The sequence below is a fragment of the Vulpes vulpes genome, chromosome 13 (genome assembly GCF_048418805.1).
Source record: "Vulpes vulpes isolate BD-2025 chromosome 13, VulVul3, whole genome shotgun sequence".
NCBI lineage: Eukaryota > Metazoa > Chordata > Mammalia > Carnivora > Canidae > Vulpes > Vulpes vulpes.
In genome coordinates this window covers 141,903,141-141,930,461 of record NC_132792.1, presented here as the reverse complement: position 1 = coordinate 141,930,461, position 27,321 = coordinate 141,903,141, and the positions used below count along the sequence as shown (strand labels likewise).

Here is a 27,321-nt window from a genome sequence, read left to right as displayed (position 1 = left end):
TTGGCTGATCAATAATAGAATATAGGAGAACTGACCCAGAGTATTCACACGTATTAGTTGCTTAATGCTACTGAGGAATTAGCAGGTTATTTAGGAACTGAAAAGTAATTTCAAGAATTTCACCGCTGGAGACACCTGGGTGGCTCAGTGTTAAGCATCTGCCTTTGGCTCAGGGCGTGATCCTGGAGTCCCTGGAGTGAGTCCTGCATTAGGCTCCCCATGGGGAGCCTGCTTCACCCTCTAACTGTGTCTCTGCCTCTCTCTCTGTATCTCTCATGAATAAATAAAATCTTAAAAAAAAAATTTCACTGCTGAATCCCCAACTAAAATTTTATTTCCTTGAGCTAAATAGAACATATACAGATCCATTTAAAAAAATAGTCATCCTGTTAGGCAAATTCAACCTGCTAACCTAGTTTTAGTCCAGAACCAAACCAGTGATAGTCAGTAATTACATAGTCACCAGGTGAGCTTTCTTGATGGTTCTTTGTGGAATAAATGAGAGAAATAAGGTGTCTAAGTACCAATGGAACAATTTTCTTCCTAACCCAAGCTAGCCACTGGTAGTCATCTTGTCCTAGTTGGCTCATTAGATTCCTGTGTGGTTGTCTTCTCTGAGAAAAAAAATCTTATCATCAATTCTTATTTCAAACATGTCAGGTGACTATTTTCCCACAATACCTTAAGCTCATCATTACTAGGGGAAAAAAAAATTGTTCCCAAAACTTTTAGTCATGAATGAGTACACAACAACATCTGGATATTAATTCCATGGTGCAAGGATTTCCTGCAAAGTACCTTTAATATGTTTGCATTGGCAGCAAGCATTAGGATGTGCTAATTTTGGCACCATAAGTTAATATGTGTAGCACGACACATTCGATAGTCACCCCAACCAGTATTTATCCATATGAATAGAAAAACTGAACAAAAACATAGTTCTGATAAAGGCTGCATTCATAAACCCAATACAGTTTAATTTTTTTCACAATCGAGGGCGCTATATAGGATTGCTTTGTTAATGATAAATAAAGACAGGAATTATTTAGAAAATAAAGTACTTCACCAATCTTTACTGTTATATATTAAGTGTCTTGCTATATAAAATATACCCTCAAGAAGTCAAAATATTTGAAATCAGTGTTTCAAATAAAAATCATAGCTATGTTACTGTTCAGCAACTCCATTCAAATAAACATGGTACTGCATCTCAAAAAAAAAAAAAAAATGTAGCTGAGGCAAAAGCTTAGAAGTTTGCATTCTGGGCGTATAAAAGAAACACCTCACTCTGCATCCTTTAAGACTGCCACTCTGCTTCAGTAATTTGAACCTGCCACATCTTTAACAGGTAGAGCACTGTGCTAAGAATATAAAAAGTTATAAAAAGGCAATCATAAAAGATTAAATCTTGGTAGGCATGTCAGCTTCCTTTTAATAAAAACAAAAATAGTCATTGTCATCTAGTTAAATAAGTCTCTTGTATAGAGTGTTCCAGTTATTGAAAAAGGGCCCTTAAAAAACCCAACTGCCTAAATCTTAAACCCTACCCCCTCTTGCCCCATAATACATGTTTGAGGGAAGTCATTTAATGTGCAAATTGGCAAAAACAAATGTGGAGGAGGGGACTTCTTGAAATGACATGCCCGATCAAGTCTTGGTTTATTCTTTTACAATATCAACTTCCAAAAAGTAAAATAACCAAAGTAGTCCTAAAAATACACAAAACAGACCTTCATCTTTGCATTCCTTTCCCAATAAACACAAAAAGTATGTACAGCATGTTTAATAATATGCAATATGCAAAAGCTTTGTGTTGCTGTTAGCAACATCTATACCCACCCACCCTCCTTATTCACAAGTGTACCTCTACTAAACACAATTACATCACTAAGCCTGTTAGTTTGAAAGGGTCTTAATTTGTTAAAACTGGAAAATCTTTGTATAGGGGCTCCACTCATTAGACTCAAGGTTATAGACTTCCACCGTATTCAGAAATTCATTGCCATCAAATCCTCCCACTGCATAAATGGTGTTCCCTACAGTCGCAATCCCAGCGTTACTCCTTGGTGAAGTCATGTTTCTCATCATCTTCCATTCATTTCTAGTTGGGTCATACATCTCCACACAACTGATGGCATGAGAACCATCAAAGCCACCACCTACAAACAATTTTCCTAAAAGAGAAATGAACCAAGGTAAATTTAGAGTAAGAACTAAATCTGTTTTTTGCTAAAATCAGTGGTTGTTAGTAAAATACCTGCTCATTCTATCAGAAAGTACTCATTAAATGCCTCACTAATGTTTAAGTGCTCTCTCTCTAGGAGCTGTGGATACAAACAGAATAAAATTGATAAAAACTCATTCATACATGAAACTCAGGCAATTTAAAAGGAGAGGAGTAGCATCTAACTGAAGTGTAATTCCCACAATTCTTTGTGTGGGCTACTATGATTACCATCTCACAGATGAAAAGAGGCAAAGAGAGGTGGCAATTCACCTAAAAATGCAGCTAACTAGCAGCAAGCCAAAGTACTTGTGAGCACTGGAAATTTTGTATCAGTCCAGTGCCTAAGAACTAAGATTCAAAAGAAGTTATAGTAAAGCAGATTTCAGTTAACTAAACATTTTGAGCTTTCAACTATATAAAGTTATTTTGGCACAGAAACTTCCTGGAAACAGATAAGAGTTACCACTGTTTTCAAATATATATGCAATAATAAAAATTCATTATTTTCTCATCTAACTGTCAATCTGTCTGCATCCATATATTATAGAAGAACTGACAAGCTTCAGGGTGGGCTGCAGGTTACAGGCCAGTAGGCTACTTGCTGGCATGTCTACACATCTATGCCTTTAGTGGTTGAGCCACAAGTTTAACTAAGATTCTGCTTTATTCCCAAGACAATGCTAACTAAACTCATTATTATAATTACATAATTAAACATGTAAATCAATAACATGAAAAGCTGCACCTATATAAAAATAAGTTGAATGCTTTGGAAAGACTTGTTAAATTAGTCTTAAGTTCTGCTTCCAATTAGGTATGGAGTAGATAATTAGATGATCCAGATTTGCTTTGCCAATCAAAGTCTTTGAATTCCTGCTCTAAAGGAACAGACTCCAGATGATACATTTTGCATATAGTTTATGGAAGGAAAGGACTTAGAACTTCAGTGAACCCATCAAAAGACTAGTGTTTTGATATATTTATATTATTATTATTTCAAGTAGTCTCTGATTAGAAAAGACTTCTTAAAGACAAACCGTCAATCCCTACTGCATCAGAAAAGATGGCTGCTTCTGAGTTCTAATTATACAACTATATAGTTATCACTGATGTTCTCTTGGAATTTTAGAACAAATCCTTGCCAGTCCATATTCACCTTTCCAAATCCCAACACTCACCATCAAGAACAGCTACGCCAGCTCCTCGCCTAGCCACATTCATGGGTGCGATTAAAGTCCAGGTGTTGTTTTCAGGATTATAACGTTCTACTGTATTCAGGCAATTCCAAGACTCTGCACCTCCAATTATGTACAAATAACCACCAAGCTCACAGACTGCAGCCTGGTGTCTACCTATAAAATCAAGTTTAACCAAAATTATTACTTTATCTCCCCAAACCAGAAGTTGTATATGATACATATTGTTGATTCAGAAGTCTTAAAAAAAAAAAACAAAACAAAAAACTTTAAGGACCAAAAAAGAAAAAAAGGCAACTCACGAATGTTAAGAGGAGCACAGCTTGTCCACGACTTTGTTACAGGATCAAACACATCACAGTTTTTCAGTCCTTTTTGACCATATGGATCAGAGCCACCAACAATGTATAATTTCCCATTCAGAGCACATACTCCTATATGAATATAAAATAAGGTTATAGATTGACAATTTAATTGTATTTAAATGTGGATTATCCCAGAAGAAAAGTAATTTTACCTGCATTACAACGGTTAGTTCTCAATTCTGGAACAGGAGTCCAGTCATCGATGCTTGGATCATACATCTCTCCACAGCTCAGGTCATCCGAGTGGCCATTCGATCCACCTACCACATAGAGTTGGCCCTGTATCAAGAGAGAGAGATTAGACTTTCTGCCATTCTGCAGTTACAAGAAACAGCTGAATATGTTTCTTCCTTCAACATAATACACTAACCATGAGTACAGCCATTTGAAATCGAGCCCTTGGTGTTCTCATAGGAGCAAGAAAGGACCAGTGATCTGTATGTGGATCATAGCATTCAACTGTTCGAAGACACTCCTCTCTGTTATAGCCACCTGGTAAAAAGAACCATCAAGATTTAAGTTTAAGATACTAAACTGGACCAGTTTCTGGTCCAAAATGATTTAAGTAATCTGCACAATGAGAAAAAGAATTTTTATCCATGAACTTACTAAGGCCCCATTAGCTGACGTTTTAACTAAGGGCTTATAATGGCCAAACAACATGACAGTATGAGTAAACTGCTTAGTTTTGGCTTGAAAATAAGGACAGAACAATTCAACTACATTAGAGTTTAAGAATTAGAAATAGACATTTACTTAAAGGTTAGGCAATACAGTAACACTTATTTTTTTTTTAATTTCTTGGTCTTTAAAGTGGAATGCCAAGAAAGAAGGCATATTAAACCCCCTCTTCCAAGGTTCACGTCACAAGCAAGCACAAATGTCCATTTGAGAGGCTTAGCCAGTTGAAAGTTTCTAAGAAAACCCTCATCCTTCTGTTCTTACCTGCTGCTATTAGCTTGCCATTCATCTCTGCTGTCCCCAGACCAGATCGTGCATACTGCATGGGAGACATGGGCTTTTCTATTAGCTCATCTGGCTGCATCTCAAAGCTTAAACTTTTAATTAGTTTGGGAGTACTCGTTGGTGAGCTCTGTGGGCTGTTTCGCCCGTGAAGGAAAATGACACAGAATATACCATCCAGCACAGCCAGGCACAAGTAAGTATTATCTGTAAGCACAAAAGTTTATGTTTAGGATGTAATTATTATTACTTTTGGTTGCTGTGTGACCCTGAATTGGGACTCCAGATTCCAGACTGAACGATCTGCTGTTTTCCAAGTTTAGTTGCTTCGGAGTTTTTCCTCCACAAATAGTCACTTTCAAAGTTATTAAATGGTTCTCCTCAATACTTTTTCTTTAAAAACAAATAACTCAAAGATAATCTGACAAGTGTAATACACTTACTTGAAGTCTTTTCCGAAGCAACGATTTTCCACTCATGCTTAGGGCTTTGTACTGTAGCATTTGGAGAAGAGAGACATCCAGTGGAACTGCTACTTAGCGGCTTATGGCCATTCTCACGTGGTGGCTTTTTCTGCAAAATCAAAAGGCAGCTACAGAAACCTAGCCAAAGACTATACCTGGTGTACCTCTGTTCCTTTGCTATTCCACAACACTGAAAACACATGAGTATCTTTCACCTATGTATGACCTATATAGCATACCTAAATTTAAGACAAATCAACACTTTCCAACTGTCACAAATTATTGGCATACTTCCATCTCCACTTGTAATGAAACAACTACACCTAGACAAGGAGCCTGGTCAGGAAAAGCTCAACTTAAGCCAAAAAAAAAAAAAAAAAAAAAGCTGCATATCAAGTATCACAATACCTCAATGGAGGAGGAAAAAAAGGACCCCCCCCCCCATTATCTACATAAGCTCACATACTCTTTATATTAAGTACAGAATCATCTCCCAAAAGAAGTTATTAATTTAAAAGGGTATGAATTATCTGAAATAATACATTTAGCCCATTGTCTCTAAGCAACTGTCAAACCTAATTAAATCCTATGTATGGAGATCTTTCATTCAATGCCAGCAAAAGTGACCAGACATTTATCCAATCCAGTTCCTCTGAGAAGTTATTTTTCAGGACAAAAGTGGCAGTTACAAAAAACACTGAATGGTATTTTTCTTCAGGACCACCTTACAGGTATTATAGCGTGCTTTTGACAAATCAAACTACATCAAAACACAAAAATAAAAAATAGTAACCAGAAGTGGAACAATACTAAAAGAACCAAACATTCACAAAAGCAGAAAACACAGGAACACTAAGAGGAGGAGAAATGGGCAAAGCTATAAATTTTCAAATGACTGTAAGAGAATTATATTTTGTTCTTGTGTATGAGTTCCCTTTGATGGTTTTTTCCCAATTACTTTAGCCCTTGACACTTTAAAGGATACGATCATACAGAACTAGAGGAGTCAAAGACATCCTAAGAAGAACTACCAAATGAACAGGTACCACCTTCCAGTACCTGACCAAATCTGTTTATCCACTTATTTTGGTCCCCAGGGCCAGAGCCACATGGGTAGGTAAGATTTATAGCAGAAATTCCTATTTGGGGGGAAATAAAAAGCCACGTAAACACTCTTTAGAGGAAAAGATTTTGGCAGCTACTTGAAACTGTGAAAAGTTCGGTCTGGGCCATTTTTACAGAATATGCAGGCTATTTTGAGAAAAGGCAGAGAATGTTCCATGTTAGCATTAAATTCTACTTAGAAAAAAAAAATTCTACTTAGACATTATATACCTAGGTATATAGGCGCTTTATTCACATCATCTCTTTTAATCCAGTAAGGGTAGTACTGTCAATCTTGTTATAGGTAACAATACTCAGAGAAGACATGCATTGCCTAATGCAACACAACTAAAAGATTAGAAATTCTGAGTATAAAGCCTTTTTATGACAGACTTGTGTCCTCTGCTACTAGAAATTACAAGGTACATAAAACCCCATCCTAACCTGTGGGAAGAAGGGATCCACAGTATTATATATTGACGATGCTTATATTAAGAGCATTTATCACAGTAAGAAAACTATTCTAACATATGGACTATAATTGAGAAAAAAACGTGAAAGAGAAAAGCATGGTAACAATGAAAACCACTAGGGTTCTTTTGTTTGTTTTTTAAACAAGTCATACAGAAATGCTGGTTAATTCCTTTATATTCCTTCTGAAACATTTTCAAACACCATCCTTTCTTCTTTATCTTCAAACTTTCCTCCATCAACTTCTCTCACTCAGCCACCCACTGGTCCCACTTTCTTTGCCTCTAGCTCCCAGGGGGTAATCTCTGGTGACTGTTTCTTTTTCAGACACTATTACTTCTTAAGCCAAGGGATCCTCTTTGGAACCTATACCCAAAGGTTACCAAGTGGCCTCCCAAAACTAATGCGGAAGAGAAGGTATCTATAACCCTCTTCTACATGACCTCTCAAAGAATGATTTGACACAGTTAACTATCATTCTCCTATGCTCGCTAGCTTTTTAACATTTTGATTCTTATTTCCTTTCCTATTGGCTTCTTCTCAAACCCTTTTCCTATTTCTCAAGCCTAATGTGTCCCCTCATCCTGTTTTACTTCATGATCTTTACCCAAGGAACCATCTTCTTCTAATGAGTCACATGTCAGAATCCCACCTTCTCAAATTCTTCCCTTTCCTTAATTTTCTTATTCTAAATGATCACTAACTTTTGAAACTATAAATGTCTACAGTCTACTCTTCCTCCTTCAGGCCCTTGGATCAAGCACTCATCATTTTAGCCACTGGCTAAATAGTCTGTAAACTGTTCTCACAAGCTTTAGTCTACCTCTGTACTTGGTCGTAAATAATTGAAGGGTTTAATGCAATCATTTAGTAAAGTAAGAAAAACAAAAGGAAACAAACCACAGATCACCTAGAGTCCCATGACCTAGAGACTGCCTACCTGATAGTTAACCATGTGTCTAAAATACGACCAATGCATAGACTTTTGCTATATAGAAATATAGTAATTTAATCAATCCCCCTATTGTTGGATTATTGCCGTTTCACGCTTATTGAAGTTACAAAAATCTCTCTTCGTATCACCCTCGTACCTGGCCTAAAAATCTTTGAAAGTTCCTCGCTACTATAGAATGAAGTGTAAGCCATCAGGTGGCATTTACTTACTTTTCCAATCTTGTGACCTGCCATTCTAAAGCCTATCATCCTTGCATAGTATTATTTGCTATCTGACACACTTCTATCTGCTATGCAAACTATTCTAAATCCTAGGACTGCTCAAATGCTGCCCCTTGGGTAAAATCTCCCTAGTTTCTCTTCTGCTCCACTATTCCCTCGCCACTCTATGCCTTTTGTAATATCTCTTGTAAGACTATACCATTTCAATCTATTGCTGTCAGGTCCCGCAACCAGAAACTGTCTCTCACATACATTTCTGTCTCCAGTACCTAACATCATGGCCTAACTTATCAGCACTCCAACTTTCCTTATTGAAAGAGTAATTTTTTTAAAAAATGGTAACATCTTTAGAGTTACGAGGAAAAAATATCCTAAATGCTCAAAATGCACAACTACGAACAAAGTTCTCAACTAACTCAAACCCTGACACTTTTTGTGAAAATAAAGATATTTGGCCACTACTGACACAGAATACCTGAGTACCTAATGTTAATTCTATCATGTACTTGGTAACTATTAAATAAAACCACTCCTTAAAACTGGGTTAACTCAGCCTACTCCAGTTTATCCTTCATAAATACAATATTGAACTAAAGGTCAAACAAAAGAATGCATACTATATGACCATTTATGTACATTTCAAACATACGCAAACCCATCTATTGTTTCAGAAGTTAGAATAATGGTTTCCTTCTAGGTTGTATAGGGAGGTGACTGGGAATGGGCAAGGGAAGGCTTCTAGAATGGTAGAAATCTCTTCTTGAACCAAGCAGTGTTTAAACTAGTGGGTTCACTATTTGACACTTATGATTTGTGTACTTTCCTGCTAATTATTTGTCCACAGACTAAAAAAAGTTTATACCTGAGATTTTTGAAAAAAATCTGGGTCTAACAACACTCATTTGTTGCAAACAACTATGTTTTGTAATCTAACTCAAAAAATCAATTTCTACATTGCTTCATCTTACTGGCCTTTTCTCTTACTACCTATAAATCCTATTCATTGAGGAAAAAAAATCTAAATGTGTTGAATTCACTTCTTTTTATGTGGCAAAAAAAAACAGTAGTAACTGTCAGAATGATAGGCTTGTTTTGTCCCGAAAATGTTTCTGTTCAGTTATACCAATGAAATTCTTCCACTTTCCTTTATTAAAGGAAAATTTCAGTACACTATAAAATGCTCTAATCACATTTTAACCTGAGGTTACCTCAGATGTGCAATGTGTACCTGCACAAACTGAATGTGGTCATCATCACTGCCAAACACCTCAGCCTGTCCATCTAGTAGGTTCCCATCAAGCAGCTTGTGATCAGCTGAGTAGTACAAGGTTTGAACCTGCAAAACAGCAACAGAACACCCATGTGGCTACCGTCTCCATGGCTACTCCACTAGTATGAAGATCACACAAACGCCTCAAGGTAACCTCCAGTGTGCTTCTTGAACTTCTTGACATCTTGCTCTGGCAGGATCCCGAAGTAAAGAAAATACAGGTCATGGTTGTAAAAATTTAAAAAACAAAAATCAAATACAGAATCTTCTAATACTGGCTGAAGAGTCCTTGGCTTGATTGGCTTGAAAGAAATCTTCATTTTCTCATAGCTTCTATTATATAGCATTAAGAAAAAAGCACTAGTACAATATATATAGGCTCTTAAAAGAATATACATATTTACAATTAAATATGGAATATGGTTTACACCTTTGGTCTGATTTGCATTAACATATTTCTGTCCTGTAGGCAACGTCAAGAAAAACAGATAAAAAGCAAATGCAAAACGCAAACAAGCTGTAGATACTTCCCTTAGCAGATGCAAACACATGGTTAATGCACCTGATTTTCAAGTGGGAAATGATACAAAACTTAAAGATCACCTGTTAGCCTTCTTAGAACATAATAACAGTATGTTTAAAGGTCTAACAGATTTGATAAGCCTTTAGTGAATCTGAAAGGCTTAAGTGAAATGACAGATGCAAGGTCACTCCACTGCTCCATCTGCATATGTTTAATTCCCACCATTTCGCCATCAAATTTTTCTTGTGTATTTTTAAAAAGTAGCCCAAGTTAAGTGAGTCACTATATGTATGAACAACACCATTGAAAAACACAAAGCTTTAAAGATAGAATCCTGTAAAGGAGTAAACACCATTAAATCATCATCGTTCTCTGCCCACAGCGGATTTTTCTTAGGAGAACTGGGGCAGGACTGCTGCTTCTTTACGTGTCAATACACTTGAGGTTTCTTCTTGTTTCTTCAGTCTTGGGTATCCTAGTTTTGTTAATAAACCTATGGGGAGATAAATCAATGGGGAGGAACAACCATTAGAAGCTTTTACCTACTTTTAAATTTAAAGCAAAAACCTGTGAAGAAAAATTAAGAATCTACAGAAAATTTCAGTACCACCTCCCATTTCTAAAGCAAATTACATGCTACTTAAAGGAAGTTAACAGCACATAATAAGCAAAGAAATAAAAGAAAAGCAGAAGACCAAACTGAACAGTTCATTCAGCTCACCTGGACACCCCCCCTGTTTCTCAGCTTAGGGGTACCTATAGCAAAATTTAAATTCTTTAGGGTCATGGTTATAAAATAAAAGTGAAAGGGAATCCTTCATGTTATAGCAAAATAATTTTTAAGAATTGTTGAATCCCATTTACTTTAAAACTAACCTCTTCCATCAGCTCTTCCAGACTGTCTCCATTCTCCCAGATGCTACGCTGCACCCAGTTGATTACCTTTGTATACAATTTGCCATTGCTGGGTAAGCAAACATTATCTTCAAGCATTACCTCCAACTAGAGTTAGGAAAAAACAGCGACACATAGATCAGTGTTGAGTCTCTAATTCTCAGCTTAGTACTCAATTTCATAATAAAACGGTCACAGATGCCCAACTGCATTCCATACATTTAGTCTAATTTACAAGAAAATCAGTAGCCGAACAGGTGGGCAGAAAACTGTTACACTGCTAAAAGTAATAGTATTATTCCTATGTACTGTTTTCTTTTTGCAACTGTTACTTACATGCTAGAAACATGGACAAAGATTCTGTGCCTGGAACTAAGTACCTCTTTATAGATTTTTACTCCTTACCTTTAGCCGTGGAAGTTTAAGAAACTCTTCCTCTTCTGAAATTTGTAACAAATGCTCCTGAATATAAGCATCAACCTTATTCAACAAACGGGAGTCTCCCATACAACTTGCAAAATTTCGGTAAGAGATGCAGCTGGTAACATCCATTCTAGATAGTAAATAATCACCACAAACCTTGGAAAAGAAACACACAATACCAATACTTACATAGGTTTTATTTAACAAATATTTAATATTCAATGTATAAGCATTATGTGTAGATATAAAGATGAATCATAAACCACTGCCTTAACTGAACAACTTTATCATTGGGAAGAACATATGCATACGAACAATAAACATTAAAGAATGCTATACAAATGTCTCAGCTATTTAAGGAAAGATGCAACACATTGAAATGCTGTGATAATGCATATGAAATATTTAAATAAGTATTTCCAAATAGAGTAATTAGATAAGACCTATCATGAAGGCAATATCTGAGCTGGGATCTACAAGAAAGATGATGTTGAATGCAGAATAGAGGAAGTAGGGAAGAGAGATACTGTGAACAATTTAGTTTGGCTGAAGCAAAAGATAAATAGGAAACAATTTTGGAAAGACAACAACAATATTAGGGAATACCGGTGATGCTAACTTGAGGAATATGTGCTATAAATCATACAAGGATTTTTTTATTTAAGAGAGACAGATAGTGACAGAGATAGCAAGAGAGAGCACAAGTGAGGGAGAGGGAGAAGCAGGCTTCCCACTGAGCAGGAGTCTGATGTGGGGCTCAATCCCAGGACCCTGGGATCACGACCTGAGGTGAAGGCAAGTGCTTCACCAACTGAGCCACCCAGGGGCTACTCTAGTATAGGATTTTTAAGCAGAGAAATGCCATTACAGGAGAGATCAGGAAACTTCCCCTTAAAGGGCTAAACAGTATTTTAAAGCTTTTGGGACATACTGTCTTTGTTGCAACTGCTCAACTCTTGTCACTAGGTGGAAAGCAGCCAGGGACCATATGTAAATGAAATCTGTGTTCCAATAAAACTTTATAACAGGCAGCTGGCTTGATGCTTGCAGTATACTGACCTCCAAATTAGAGAATTAAATGCTTTTTATCTTATGAATTATGAAGCAGTTCTCAATGACGTTAAATTCTAGAAAGAGTCCTTTTAAAGAGACACTCCAAAGGGTCGACGAACAAATGATCTGGGAATATAAGTTAATTAACTCTTGAGACAAAAGAGTATTTTACACCCTGCTATCAATGACTGCTATAGCTACCTGGCCAAGAAGACTACTAGAAGACCAAAGGTTTAGCTTAAATTATCCGAGAGAAGAGAAGTATGACCTTGCTATATTATTGTAGCTAAATGGTTCACAAATGGTTAAAATAACATTCACGGGTGGGGGTGACTGGGTGACGGGCACTGAGGGGGGCACTTGATGGGATGAGCACTGGGTGTTATTCTATATGTTGGCAAATTGAACACCAATAAAAAATAAATTTACAAAAAAATAAAATAACATTGACTCCTCTATAGGAAAAAGGGGCCATTTTCAAGCTCTTGAAACTGACAAATTGCTTATTTTTTTAAAAGAAGATTTATTTATTCATGACAGACAGAGAGAGAGAGGCAGGCTCCACGCAGGGAGCCTGATGTGGGACTCGATTCCGAGACTCCAGGATTATACCCTGAGCTGAAGGCAGACACTCAACGGCTGAAACACCCAGGCATCCCTGACAAATTGCTTATGATTAATTATGCATCCTAACCATGAAAAAGCAGACTTGTTACTAACAGTCCCTCTTATATGTTACTTGTGGTACTCTACCTGCTTTACTCGGTCCATTTTCAGCTTTTTTGCTGCAGAATAAACATCTTTTACCAATTCTTTATCAGCTTTCAACCTATTAAAAAAAAAGTTATCACTTAGGATACTAAAGCCTTAAAATAGATAGTTAATTGAAATAAATTTAGAGAGACTTGGAATTTCCTGATGGCATCTCCTAATTATACAATTATAAAGCACTTACTGAGCAGTGTAGGCATAATTCAGTAAAACTTCAACAGCTTCTGGATTGAGATCATCAAATTTAACATGAGAAATTCCGTGAGGATCACTATCACTATTAAAGATTTCAAATAAATAGGGGCTGCAGCAAGCCAGGACTGCCCTGTGTGCTAACATCTCATGGCCACAGACCTGAAATTATAAGGAATTAAAATTAGAAGTATTGTGGACTATGTATTTCTCTAGCTAATTACCACATTAGATTCTTTACCTAATGTTTATAGGTAAATCACTGTTTTTTAAAGTTATTTCATGAAATGTCTACCATGAAAAATAAAATAAGCAAATCTAAGAACTTACTGCTTTTGGTAATAAAATATCATTTTTGTAGATTTCCAATTAAGTTTTAAATACCTGAAGTCGAACATCACAGAACTGGCCACTTTTCCTCAGAGCATTTAATTTGGCAACAGAAGACTCAATAAAATTTTCATCTTCAAACATTAAATATCCATTGGGAATCATTTTTGCTTATAAATTTGGCTATAGAGCAGAAGGAAAGCTGTGTTACTTGTGAATGATGATTTTTATAATTATATCTTGAAGAATAATATGGTTTATTTTCAAATTCCATCCTATCAACACAAAAATGTTATTACACAAAAACACTGCATAAACACTGGCACTGAATGTCCAAGTGTTTGTGCCCCCTAAACTTTGGTCCTAAGTCTTTTAAAGGATTCATACAGCGGTGAGTATCTCAACACCTTTTTCTAGGTTTCCATACACATTCACTGCAGAGGGAAAAGAAAGGTCAACCCAGCCCTGCCCAAACCCATAGAACAAGCAACCTAAGAAGCCTGGAAGGACGTAAAGTGGTAATCACATTTGGGCTGCTTTACTCCCAAATAACAAAAATGATATATAAGACAAACTTAACTTCTGTTCCCTTTGCAAGGTTCAGATATTAGAAATCACTTATCTCCAAAGAATAGATATTAGAAACAATGTTCTTTTTAAAAATGCCCATTTCACCTTTACTTGTGAACTGACAAATGGCTATACAAGATCTATCGTTAAAAAGCAGTAATAGATTTCAGTTTGAGCTGACTTAATTTAAAACGATCTGCAGAAAGAAAAAAATAGAAAAATGTTTTTTTCTACAAATGATTATTGACTTCCCCTTCAAGAAAGTTAAGAAAGGCTGTTAGTGTACTGGGCACAGTCTTCAAAAAAACAATGTGTCTTAATGTTGCACTGGGCACTGAATATTCACTTACCTACTGAACTGGCAAGAAACGGATTTCTGGGACTTCTTAGATATTCCAAGGACAAAGGAGTGTTAAAACTCAGCACTTCCTCAAGGTATGAAGACAGGTGGTTGAAGTGAAGGCAGAGGTGTCTTAAGCTCTAATGGTGATTCCAAAACTATCAGGCTTGAAATGATGTAATCAAGTCCTTAAAAGCTATAGACACGAATTTCTTCTGTGATAATCATGCATCATAATCTGTAATAATGACAATGGTCAAAGACTGTCATTGATCTAAGAGGATCATACAAAGTCCTTAAAGAAATGTTGATGTAAATGACACAAATACAATTATACATAAACATTTTTCATTTAATCTGCAATTATTCAGGTGATCCAAAAACAAAACAGAACAAAAAAAAAAAACTTCTCTGGAAGACAGGAGCTAAAAATGTGTGTCATTTAAGTGAGATATACAAGCACAAGATTAGAGAACAAATATATATATTGGTTAACTCTAATATTCTTTATTATTAGATTACAACACACAAACAGGATCTCTCCATTTTCACCAGCCAGCAACCTTTGGGCATCATTCTTAGACATGTATACACTGTTAAAGTCAAACCAGATACACTGTTCTGCAAAATGTGGTCTGTTCTTCCCAGCCTCTGTACCTTTGGTTCAAGTTGTTCTTCTTTTTGGAATAACCTAAACACAACCTCTGCCAGATGAACTCTTCCCTCCACAGAACCCCTGCCAAATTCCTCCAGGTGTGAGAAGTTTCTCCGTATTTTCCACATACTGAACCCTCTCTGCAAGGCATGTGTAATCTTCCAGCTGGCCTGTTCTGGATTGGGCCTCTGTGGAACTACTTATCTTCCTTGATTCAAGGCCTTGGAAGGCAGAGCCTGTCATGTTCATCTTTGTATCCACCCCATCTCCCTACTACCAAAACAACTAGCCTAGAAACTTAAATATAAAGATGAGTACTTTGTTGAAGTGAACCAAATAAACAAAAGGGAAAGTACTGATACGTGTTCTTTATAGGGTCCTTTTTCTCATCTGTAGTAATAAACTACTAATAGAATCAATTCTGGTTCAAACCACATCTTCAAAGTAATCATATTCAGTCTCCCTACCTCCATTTCTCCCTACCTCCATTTCCCCCCGTTTTCATGTGTCATCAACTACAAGTGTCAAATTCAGGAAACTAGAACTAAATAATTTGAAAGATGTGCATAGTTTTTAAAATGGACATCTTAAAATTTCCTGGATTTTCCTTATACATCAATCAAACCCAGAATTCTAACAGTTAGGTTCAGGTGAATGAAGAATCACTTAATCAAGAACCCACTGAAGGCTGGTCCAACTCTAATTGAACAAACTGTTAAATTCAACATGCACAATCTGTAATGTAGCTGGATACCACATACCCTAACTGGTTTCTCCATAACTTAAGTTCTATTTCAAGGATACCCTGCCTGAGTAATTCTGACTCAGGTTGGAACTGCAGTCAATGCTTACCCCTGCAACGAAACTGTATCGTATCATTATGTAATAATGATTTCTTCTGCTCTACAGCTACATCTAGATTAGTTCTGCTTTTAAGAAATCAGTTCTAACAAATGATTTCCAAGTACCACACAACTCTATGTACACAGTACATTCCATCCTAAGGAAGCCTTCAGACATTTTTAGCCAAGACCCAACTCAAATTAAGAAAATCTTTGTATATATGGTATTTACTTGGGTCGCCAATCCACAGACATAGTTGGTAACTCCTCACTTCAGTTTCATAAGCTGTTCTTAAAAGAAGGGTTGGGGGGGGGGGTCCCTCCACACCAATTATATTGCTATAATTAAAATATGCTTTTTGAAAAATCATAAATTTATGATATGGAGATTTATGAACATCTTAAACACTGACCAGTTTTATTTATTCAGTGTTGATCTGTAAACTAGTCTTCATCTAACCAAAAATAAAAATGACATCTATTTATATTTGATAAATTGAACTTTTTTTTTTTAACATTTTATTATTTATTCATGAGAATACACAGAGAGGAGACAGAGAGTGGCAGAGGCACAGGCGGAGGGAGAAGCAGGCTCCATGCAGGGGGCCCGACGTGGGACTAGATCCAGGGTCTCCAGGGTCACACCCGGGATGAAGGCAGGCACTAAACCACTGAGCCACCCAGGCTGCCCATAAATTGGAACTTCTAACTTAAATTGTTTTTGGCCACTTCAGTCCACTGGAAGAAAACACTGGAGAATTTCTGGAGCAACTCTACGCATACAAATGTGTACAATATTAGTTTTGCAATATAATGAGTTCTTCTACATTTAGAACTTGAGGACTTTCTAGTACATCAAGGTCTTAGTATGAATTTCATCTCTTCAATGTTCTTTAATGATCAGTTCAGCTCTACTTGATTTTAAGAATAAGCCCGGATCCACCTGACATTTAAATTAATGCAGCAAATTTAGTTTATTCCTTTACTGTCTTTATATGCTATAGGTAGGTCCCTACTCTCACCTCCCCCTCACCCCCAAATTGGAGGAGGTCATATTAACTCCTCCCTGCAAAATCATGTCTTTGAAAGTTCACAGTCACTTTCACTCAAGTAAGCAATGGGCAAATTGACTTTCAACCAATTCTAAAAATTCATGAGTCTTAGTTTGCTCTATGAAACTCAAACTCAATAACTGGTAGAATAAAAATATGGGCAGAATTTTTTTCTTTGAAAAGGCAAACCAAGCCAAAAGCCCCAACACCCTAGCGTTCCATAAAAGTATATAAAACTTAAAAAGTTTTCTTTGGAATTTAAAGAATATGAAAACACTACTCCAAAGGGATATATGCACTCCTATGTTTATAGCACCATTACTAACAAGAGTCAAACTATGGAAGCAGCCCTAGTATCTATCTATAGATAAAAGGATAAAGATGTGGCATTATATAACATATATATACACACAATGAGATATTACTCAGCCATAAAAAAAGAATGCAATCTTGCCATTTGCAACAACATGGTAAAATGCTAAGCAAAATATAGTAGAGAAAGACAAATATCACATGATTTCACTCATGTGGAATTTAAGAAACAAATGGGAAAAAAAAGGAGACAAATAAAACTTAACTATAGAGAACAAAGAGATGGTTACTAGAGAAGAGGTAGGTAGGGAATGAGGGAACTAGGTAAAGGGGATTAAGAGTACACTTGTCTTAATAAGCACTGAGTCATATATGGAACTGTCAAATCATGATATTGTACACTTGAAACTAATATAACACAGTATGTTAACTACACTGGAATTAAAGCCTTACAAAATTTTCTTTGGTATTTAAAATACACACTCAGCTAATCCACCTTAAAAATTAAAACTGGGGTCAAATACAATATAGTCTCGTAAATACACTTAAGTTCCTTAGTATGGCCAGTGCAAGAAAATGGAGACACAAGCCTCATAAATGAGTAATTAAACTGCTTTAGTAACACTCAGAAGTTCACGTTATGTTACCACAGGCCCCAAAAAGATTAGCTTAACCGAAACACAATTCAACAGGTCTTAATCCAAGAGTTGCAAAAAAAGGTAGGCACAATATGGCCTCCCCTCCAAATTCTTCTTGGGCCTTCAGTGAGTGCAAGATAAAACGTTATCTTCAAACTCTCAAAGCATCCTTAAAACTTCAAGGCAAATTACAAATATTAAGTTTCAAGGCACTCTTTTGAGGGCAGCCAACTCACAAAATAGCAATGAACTTTATACAAAGTAAATTAATCTTTGGAAAACTAGAAGTTAAACATTCCCAAATAAATAAATACAAATTAAAAAAAATAAACAATCCCCATGTCCCCTCTCAAACTACCACGACTATCCATCTATATCAAAAAATTCACCGAACTCACTAACTTGCTTGCTCCATCCTCATTGTTCTGAAATTCTTACATTCAAATTTATGGCACCAAACATATGGCAGGCACAATTTGGAATGGGATGCTCATAATACCAATAGAGTTAACTCCATTCCCCAGCCCTGAATACTTCACAGACCAACCAGAAAGACAGACAAATCAAGCAGTGAAAATAGTTCAAACAAAAGAGGAAAGTGGTATGACAGCATACATATTCCAGAAACTGAAGCTGTTTCTGTTTCAATGGATTATGGTCTGCAGGATGCATATGGTAAATAGTGGGAGAAGAAATAAGGATCAATGCTAAGGTTTAAACAATGCCGGAGCAGAGAGAGATTATAGCAAGAACACTTTTAGAACTGGGGGGATGAGGGGGTGTCTAGAGGAACAGATAAAATATGAGAAGTATGGACGTTAAGATATATCCCCTTGCTTACTAGCTTGGTTTACGTGGCACCATCAAAATCAGTATCAAAATTAGAATTCCAAAAAGATTTAACCTTTATTTTTAGTTTGCTGCATGCTCAATGTTAGGAAAAAAGGGAAAAAAAGGAATTTGCTTTGGGGCATGATAATGCTCAGGTATCTGCTGGGTATCCAGGTTGATACCAAAAGTGTAAGAATACTGACCAGCTAGGTGGGAAAATACTGATAAGTTTAGAAATCATTTACAAGGTAGTAATTCAAGTTTACAAGTGCAGATAAGCATATATTTTATGTGTTAACAAAAACCCAGAGATCACTCCCCTTGTTCTTAATTCCTCCATTTACACTCTCTAGCATAATAAGGTGAAAGGATCTCCAACCTTTTAGAACTCCTTCATGGAGATTTGATTATAAAATCATATTTTTTTCAAGATTTTATTTATTTATTCATAAGAGACATAGAGAGAGAGGCAGAGGGAGAAGCAGGCTCCATGCAGGGAGCCTGGCATGGGACTCGATCTTGGGGCTACCAGGATCACACCCTCAGCTGAAGGTGGCATTAAACCGCTGAGCCACCCGGACTGCCCTATAAAATCATATTGTTGAAAAGTCAATGAATGATTTTCAGCAGTACTTCATCTTAGTATCAGTGGTTAAGACATTTCCCTAGTAAGAAAACATCTTACATCAAAAAACCACATTTGCAAAACTATTCAATTGCCATCTAAAATATGCCTTAAGCAAAAAAAAATCCCACTCCCAAGTTAAGTAGCCCCAAAGACAGCAATTTAAAACTAAAATGAAAACCTGAGATCCTCTCGGGCTTTTTTTGGCGGTGTTGGGGGGAGGGGGGGTGTTAGAAAAACAAAAATGCAAATTAAGATAAATCAAGAAATTAATATCTATGAACTATAGGGATTTCATGTATTAGAAAAATTCAGAGGAAAATCATTCTGGGTCTGTTGTTCTAGTACAGTTTTACCTCCAACTACCAAATTACAGACAGTTGGTAAATGCTGCCAGCTAGCATTTAATGATACAATTGTTAATCCAATTCTTAGTGTTTGCCGCCTCTCCAGATACACAACTGCCCTCCCCCCCCCACCCCCCCAGCATCTTTAAGACACTAAGTTTCATCACGATTATGGCTAAAACTATTCATCAGTATGTTGTTATCCTTAAATCAACCTCCAGCGCGGGCATTATTAAAAGAAAATGCGGATTCTGGTAGTCTGGTCCACGCTGGACTTGTTGAACTGTTAAGAGGACTAGGCTTCCAGAGTGGGTACTTATTATTAGACAGAAGATCATCACAAAGTCCTGAAAGAACAGCCTGATACCAGGGTATTCTAATCCTCCATCGCGGGCAACAGCCATCAGCAAACAAATACGCGCCCTTTAGGCATCGGATTTCTACTTGCTATAGGTCTTGAAACGTCAGCGGCTTCAGACAATAGATCTGGCTGGTAGGTACGGAGGAAAAAGCAAATCTGTTTCTGAAATACTTGTGGTCCGAGCGTTCTTACATTCAGCTCTCCATCTCCTACATGCTCCCTGATACTTTCCTACCTTCGAGAATGTGTTATAAGGAACCATCGGTTTGCAAGATGCGTGTGAGAATGGAAAACGAGCAAACCTCTCCGCCGAGTTCTTTTGTAAAAACAAAAAAACAAAAACAAAGTAGCGACGGCCTCCGAGCGGACTGAAGCGCCCGCCGGGTGGTAGCCCCGGGCCTTCCTCCGCGCGCGGCCGGGAGGGCGCCCACTCCCCAGGCTGGAAGGCTCCGCGCCCGGCGCCCGCACACCCCCGGCGGGGATTGGCCGGCCACGCAGTCATTCAGCGCCGACACGTCAGGGCAGCCGCTCCCTCCCTCCTCCCGCCCCCTTCTCCCCGCGCTTGGCAAGAAAAGCGGGCAACGTGGAGCGGGAACAAAGGACCCCGCGGCCCACGGCGATCCGGGACGCGGTGCCACCCCGCCCCAGGCCCGAGGCGCCCATGCGGCCCGCGGCCGGCTCCCCGCCCCCACGGTCCCAGGGAGGGGAGTCCAGACTCTCGGTTGGATCCTGACAGCGGGAAAAGAGATTCCCGCGTCCCCCTCCTGGCAGGCATCCCTGCCCCGCGGCGCCGCGACCCAGCCCCCCCCAGGACCCCCCGGGCAGAAACTCCCGCCCCCCTTCCTCCGCCCCAGCTCTCCGCGGGGCGGCCCGCACCGGCCTCGGCCGCCGACGCGACGCGGCAACCATGGCAGCGCCGGGAGCGCGGGCCCCGCGCGGCAGCAGCTCCTCGCCCCCAGAAGGCGGCGGCGGCGGCGGCGGGGAGCGTCCTCCCCCGGGACCAGGACGCCGCTCCGCGCCTCGCACCGGCTCCCCGGCCGGCCGCACCATCCCTCGGCGCGGACTCCGGTCGCGCCCTCCTCCCCCTCCACCGTCCAAGGCCTGCGCACATTACCTGGTTCATCTCTGAAGAGATGGAAAAACTCATGTCTGGAGCTTCGATGGGGAGCAGGAGGAAGCGGGCGGGAATCGGCCCCTCGGAAAGCGCCTGGAGGCCGCGGAGGGGGGGAGCGGGCGCGCGGGAAGACGAGCGGTCAGTCCGCGGAGGCTGCGAGGAGGGGGCCGCGCCGCCGAGGGCTCGCGGGGACTCGCTCGCTCGCTCGCTGGCACTGCCGCGCCGAGGCAGCAGGCGGAGAGACTGTGCCGAGCAGCTCTGGGCGACCGACCTCCACGCGCGTCCCGGAGACACTGCCGCCGCCGCCGCCGCCCGCTCCCGCCGCACCCCCTCGCACGTCACCACGTGCGCCGCCGCCGTCGCCGCCGCCGCCGCCGCCGCCGAAGCCTCCCGGCAGCTTCCGGCCCGAACCCGTCGGCCAATCACACGCGAGCACGAGAAAGCGCCCGCTCGCGGCCCCGCCCCCCGCTGCCGGCCCCGCCCCCCTCCTTCGCCCTCCTGGCTTCCTTCCTGCGCGGCTCAACTAGGTCAGGGCAAGGTGATCCCGGGGAGAGAGGCGCGGTGCTGGGGCGCGACTCGCCCGACTTGTCGCGCTGTCGTCGCCTTCCCGCGCCTCGCACCCTCTCCTCGCCCTCTCGGACTGTGCCGGAACTGGGTTCCTCCGGCCGCCTTCACCTGTTCTGCCTCCCCCTATAGGCACAATAGCCGGAGATGAGACGTGGGAGATTAGGTTTCCCGACGTCAAATGTACATCCAGGCCACTGCCCCGGCCGGAGCGGGCCGCGGTGGACCTTAGAGTCTGCAGCTGGCCGCGGGCCCTTAACCCTTGTTGGGGGGCCGGGGGGAGGGGCAGGCTGGGGGAAGGCGTGAAAGGATTCGGTATCCGGAAAAAAAGGAAAAAAGACCCACCACTGGAGAGGTCGGAGAAGGCCTTCGATGGTATTAGTGTTGCTCTAAAAAAGCTGTTTACTTCTGCTTTTGGTCCCCCGGATTTCTGTGTGCCCGAGCGTGGCGCTCCTTTGCCGGCCTTGCCTTCTTTTGGAAAAAAAAAAGGAAGCCTGGAGAACTATCCTAACCTCGTGGGGGCCTTTGAGACCACACGGCAAACTTAGGTATCCACGGGGCAGCTTGGCCCCCAAGAGGGGACACCGGAGGTCATACTGGGCTCTGACAGCACCTTCATGTGACTCTGAAGAGCATGCTGGAAAGTTTCCTAGATTAAAGGTGAGGGGATTTACTGAGGTAAAGCCTAGCGTTTGGCAGAGGCTTCCAGGCTAATGTCCTGTTAGTTTATCCTGATTTGGGGAGGACGCTGGAGCGGTCTAGGCCAGACCTTGTTTGTGTTTGACCCCTCTTTTTTTTTTTTTTTTTTTTTTAAGATTTTTATTTCTTCATGAGAGCCACAGAGAGAGAGAGAGAGAGGCAGAGACACAAGCAGAGGGAGAAGCAGGCTCCGTGCAGGGGAACGTGACACAGGACTCGATTCCAGGACCCCGGGATCACAACCTGAGCCGAAGGCAGCCGCTCAGCCCCTGGGCCACCCAGGCGTCCCCAGGAACCTGCCGTGCTTTATCGTGAACCATTCATGCTTATGGGAGCAGGAAAAATAAATGTCGGGGCCCTTCACCTGCAATGGAAACGTCACTGACTTTTCTTTCTGAAATCTTAAGGCAAGGAGGCCTTGTCTCCCACCACCCCCATTCAATTGTGGGAGGGAACGGGAACTGAGATATCTATTAGGCTTCCTATATCTTGAGGAGAAAAAGACTAGCATCTGCCACAGACGGGGCTCTTGTTTTGTCTTCTGATAATTACTAAGTGACAGCAGTGTTCACTTTTGTTGCAAATGGAACTGTTAGAGCACATGCCTCTTAAGGTCTTTTAATATCATGGGCTTCATTCTTGCAGTGAGAGAGGACGAATTGCCTACTTCGGGGAGGCACATGACTGCCTGGCCTGCTGGACACATGGTCCCTCTTGCTGTACTCTAAATAGTGCCTTTGTGACCTGAAACCGTCAACACTTTTCTTAAAGCTACAGTGTGATCAGTCACTGCATTTTTGCCTTAGATGGAATTTCACGTTTACATACTATCTTTTCTATGGAGGCATAATTAGGGGCACCTGGGTGGCTCAGTCGGTTAAGCGCTTGTCTCTGGGACAAGTCATGATCTCAGGATCCTGGGATGGAGACCCACATTGGGCTCCCTGTTCATCAAGGAGTCGGCTTCTCCCACGGCCCCTCCACCTGCTTGTGCTTTCTCTCCGTTTCTGTCTCTCTCAAATAAGGTTTAAAAAAAAAAAGAAAGATAATGGCATACTTTATAAATTCCATTCATCTTCTAGGCAACTCCAGACTCAAGCCTATCTATCCAAGTACCCTATAATCTAGATGAAAACTTGAAAGTGGAACGCTGGCAATTTCAACCTTAAAAAGTAACAAATTATGTTATTCTTAATATTTAACTTAGACAAGATATATTTGGAGAGTGCTTAATAAAAATAAAAGCTATCGACTTCTATTTTATGTCAGGCAGTGAGAAAGATAAATTAGGAATTGGTACCAGTCCGTAATCTTTCCATTTTTCTCTCTGATCCTGCTTCAAGCATCCTAGTGCTAAAACTCTGGCTCCTATTTTTTTCTTTATATATTAGTTTGCTAGGGCTTCTGTAACAAAGTAACACCAACTGGGTGGCTTATACAACAGAAATTTATTGTCTCACAGTTTTGGAGGCTGGAAGTATGAAATCAAGGTGTTTGCAGAGCCATGCTCTCTCCCTGTAGGAGTTAGGGAAGAGTCTGTTCCAGCCTTTTCTCGTGGCTTCTGGTAGTTCTTTGGCTTGCATGTCATTTTCCCTGTGTCCTTATCTCTTGGATCCAAATTTTCCCTTTATATAAGGATGCCAGTCATATTGGATCAGCGGCCCATTCTAACCCAGTATGATCTCATCAGATGAAACCTGCAATGACAATTTCCAAATAGGATCACATTTTGAGGTATTGAGGGTTAAGACTTTAACATATCAATTTAGAGGGGGAACATAATTCAACACATTAGTTCAGTGTTTCTCACGTTTGGTCCACTGACCATATTTGTCAAAACTACCTGGATGTTCTTATTAGAAATGCAGTCTCTAGGCTTCACCCTAACAAGTGATTCCCCAAGAAGGAGAGTGATTTTTGCCCTGAGGAGACATTGAGCAATATCTGGAAACAGGCCCAGGGGAAGGATGCTGTGGTATCTAGTGGACCTGGAATGCTGCTCAACCACCTGCATGGCATAGGGCAGTCCCCACACCAAGAAAACCGTCTCAATCATTTCTTAAATATCAATAATGCCCAGATTGAGAAACCCCTCAAGAGATTTATGTCTCTGCCTCTCTCTCTCTGTCTCTCATGAATAAATAAATCTTTTTAAAGAATTTTATTCATGAGACACACACACACACACACACACAGAGGCAGAGATACAGGCAGAGGGAGAAGCAGGTTCCATGCAGGGACCCCAATGTGGGACTTGATCCCGGATCTCTAGGACCACACCCTGGGCTGAAGGCAGCGCTAAACCACTGAGCCACCCAGGCTGCCCTAAATAAATAAGTCTTAAAAAAAAAAAAAAAAAAAGTATTCCCTTTTAGAGAGAATCTTCCGTATTTCTAGTAAGACTTCCATAGAGAGTTTGCATCAGAACAGATTATATAATTGGAATATTTTGATCCTTCATTAGTCTCATTGACTATTACATTATTACATTATCCAAGCCAACTTGTTTTACTAATGACCTTTTGCTGTTTTCTAAAGTCATCACTGGTAAAATTTTGAGAACAATTATAGCCTCCCCTTCCAGTAACCAAAACCCCCTAATTGTTTCTTTCTCTTTCAACAATTGCTTAGGAATTCAAACTTCTCATGTCATTCAGACGTTCTTCAGTGACATTATATGACCTTCAAGCCTACTACCTTTTTGGACTATGTGGCCAACAACTGTATATTCAGCTCTTGAATTCTAATGTGTAACCTAAGGTTTTCTTCAACCAAAACACCTTAAAAAAATTAATTGTTGAAATTAAGCAAGGCATGGAATAAGCAGCCTCTATACTAAGCTGAGTTTTTAATGTAAACATTGCAATCAAATGTATAAACAAAAGTGTGGTAACATAAAGCACAATCAGTCCAGGAGAGATCTTTTGTTGTGTTCACATCCAAAACTTGATACCAGAATAGATGAAAGTTATACGCTGTAGTTCAATTGGACTAGCAGCCAACTGTTGCTAGTGTAAACTGATCACTTAACAAATGAAGCCAAGAGACTTCTTTAGAGAAAGAAACAGAAAAGACAGAGTAGTGGGGTTATAACATCAGTTCCCCTTTTTGTGTAATTGTCCTGTTGTCTGGAAGAGACCAGAATGAAGGGCAATGAGGTCATGATGAAATTTTACAAGATTCTCGTGAATTGGGCTTTCAAAACTACTGAAGATGGAACATCATGAACTTGTTATCTAAGGGTTCCCACCCCTGCAAATGATCCCTCGTGGCTATGGTCCTCCTAAATTGGTACCCTCAGGGACAGAATTGTCAAGTAAGGTTTTCTTTCCCAATCGTCTTGTCTCTAATGTCGTACTAGAGAGAAAAATGTGAAGGAAAATCTGCAGTGGCAGTGTGTTCTACCACTATCCTTAAGGGTAACCAGGCATGAGACTTCTCTTCCTTCCACACTCCTCTCTTCTCAATACCTTGCTCTTAACTATCTTTCAAGACAGACTTTGTACCTTGCCACTTCCAAGAAGTGGGCAAGTGTTATGGAAGGAATACCGGACTGGAAGTTCTAGGCCTGTATCTTGTCTCTGTTCCTTGACTATTTAAGGGAAATCTCTTGTCTTCTTAATGATTGTGTTTTTTAATCCTTAAAGTGGGAATGATAATACTTGCTTCACAGAGTTATATACTTGGCACGTGGTGGGTGACAAGTAAATATGTATATATGTATTTATTTAAATGCCTCCCCCAGTTACTCTGGCATACATAATTTCTCTTCTCTCTTCCTGAGCCCAGGCACATCACTTGTAACACTTACTGAATCCACCACATGACACTTTTATACTTGCAGACTTAAGAGATGAGTGAACTGAACTTTTGAATATATAACAGTCACTCAGGTTCTTAAGTATGTTGTTCCTCTGCCCTCAGGCATCTTAGAAGTGTTGGAAGAATGAACGTCAAAGTCACATGTACTTTTCATGGCTCTTTCTGTCAAATGGATGTTTCTAAATAATGAAGGTGGGCAGTGGAGGACAAGGGTGTGATAGAGGACTAGGAAAATGAGAAAGGGAGTGGTTATTGAGGCATAGCACATAACAGAGGGAGTAAAGATACTTCAGATGACTTAGAACAAGGACATTGGATCTCCTTACCTAACATTCCTTCTCTTTCTCAAAGAGGTCTCAAATACGCTGAAGGGGAGGTAGGATTGTCACCTCCACTTTTTGTGGTTCACGTTCAAGGAATGTTCTATTCCATTAGTGGTGGAAGCCTGAAAATCCATACTGTTATGGGGAGAAGGTAATCTATTCCACTTTGTGCTTCGCTCTGTGGGGATAAGGACCATGGTTCCTTTTTTTGTCTGATTGTAACACCTCGCCTAGTATTTTCGTGAATGATTTTTGTCTTCTGAAAATATCTATTAGTTGAACTTTTGGAAATTATTTTGTCAGTTGAATAGGAAATTTGAGAATCTTCTCGCTGCAAAGTACTAACATTTTCTTTGCTATTAAAATAATTCTGTCAGTTTTTAAGATTCTTTCTTTAATAACTTATTAGTGTTGTAAATGATTTAAAGTCTGCCAAATCATGAAAATTTTATTGCTCTTCCTCTATCAGGAATGAATTTATGGATATCCAATTTACATATTAACCATGAATGAAAGAGAAAAATCCTTTAGTTATATGCATTTTTTAAAGGTACCAGATTGCCTACTGAGAAATTAGCTTCATTAATTGGCCAGCTTGTCACTATGTAGAAATTTCTGGGTAATCTCTTAGTGTTGCATCAATTCTTATTCATCCCATTAAGTTTATGAAATGTGATGGGCTCTTTCACCCAGAGGGATAGTAATATGTCTATATTACTATCACCTTATAAGTAGCCTGAACTTCTTTGAGGGTCTACGTCAAGGAAACAAGTTAAATATGAATTAAAAATTTTTTAAAAAACA

The 27,321-nt window shown here is 39.7% G+C and overlaps 2 protein-coding genes across 2 annotated transcripts; one reads left to right on the top strand and one right to left on the bottom strand.

Moving 5' to 3' along the window:
* Positions 1-312: 312 nt before the first annotated feature.
* On the bottom strand, positions 313-21,482 carry IVNS1ABP (influenza virus NS1A binding protein). Its single transcript, XM_072733173.1, has 15 exons — positions 21,110-21,482; positions 14,343-14,570; positions 13,477-13,605; positions 13,085-13,254; positions 12,883-12,958; positions 11,059-11,232; positions 10,636-10,761; positions 9,195-9,302; positions 5,195-5,324; positions 4,734-4,958; positions 4,159-4,280; positions 3,941-4,067; positions 3,726-3,857; positions 3,406-3,579; positions 313-2,174 (listed from the first exon to the last, which is right to left on the bottom strand). Exons 3-15 carry the CDS (start codon positions 13,585-13,587, stop codon positions 1,921-1,923), a joined length of 1,929 nt encoding a protein of 642 aa, XP_072589274.1. The 5' UTR covers positions 13,588-13,605; positions 14,343-14,570; positions 21,110-21,482; the 3' UTR covers positions 313-1,920.
* On the top strand, positions 20,239-27,321 carry LOC140595118 (uncharacterized). Its single transcript, XM_072733739.1, has 3 exons — positions 20,239-20,274; positions 20,346-22,333; positions 22,489-27,321. Exons 1-2 carry the CDS (start codon positions 20,239-20,241, stop codon positions 21,822-21,824), a joined length of 1,515 nt encoding a protein of 504 aa, XP_072589840.1. The 3' UTR covers positions 21,825-22,333; positions 22,489-27,321.

Bases quoted from the DNA above. Each gene is read 5' to 3' on its own strand.
- IVNS1ABP (XM_072733173.1), bottom strand. From the start codon at position 13,587: ATGATTCCCAATGGATATTTAATGTTTGAAGATGAAAATTTTATTGAG. The intron at 11,233-12,882 runs GTAGAGTACCAC...TTCTTTTCCAAG, and splicing joins AAATGGACCGAGTAAAGCAG to GTTTGTGGTGATTATTTACT. The intron at 3,580-3,725 runs GTGAGTTGCCTT...TTGATTTTATAG, and splicing joins CTGTGCTCCTCTTAACATTC to GTAGACACCAGGCTGCAGTC.
- LOC140595118 (XM_072733739.1), top strand. From the start codon at position 20,239: ATGTGTTATAAGGAACCATCGGTTTGCAAGATGCGT. The intron at 20,275-20,345 runs GTGAGAATGGAA...AAAACAAAGTAG, and splicing joins CATCGGTTTGCAAGATGCGT to CGACGGCCTCCGAGCGGACT.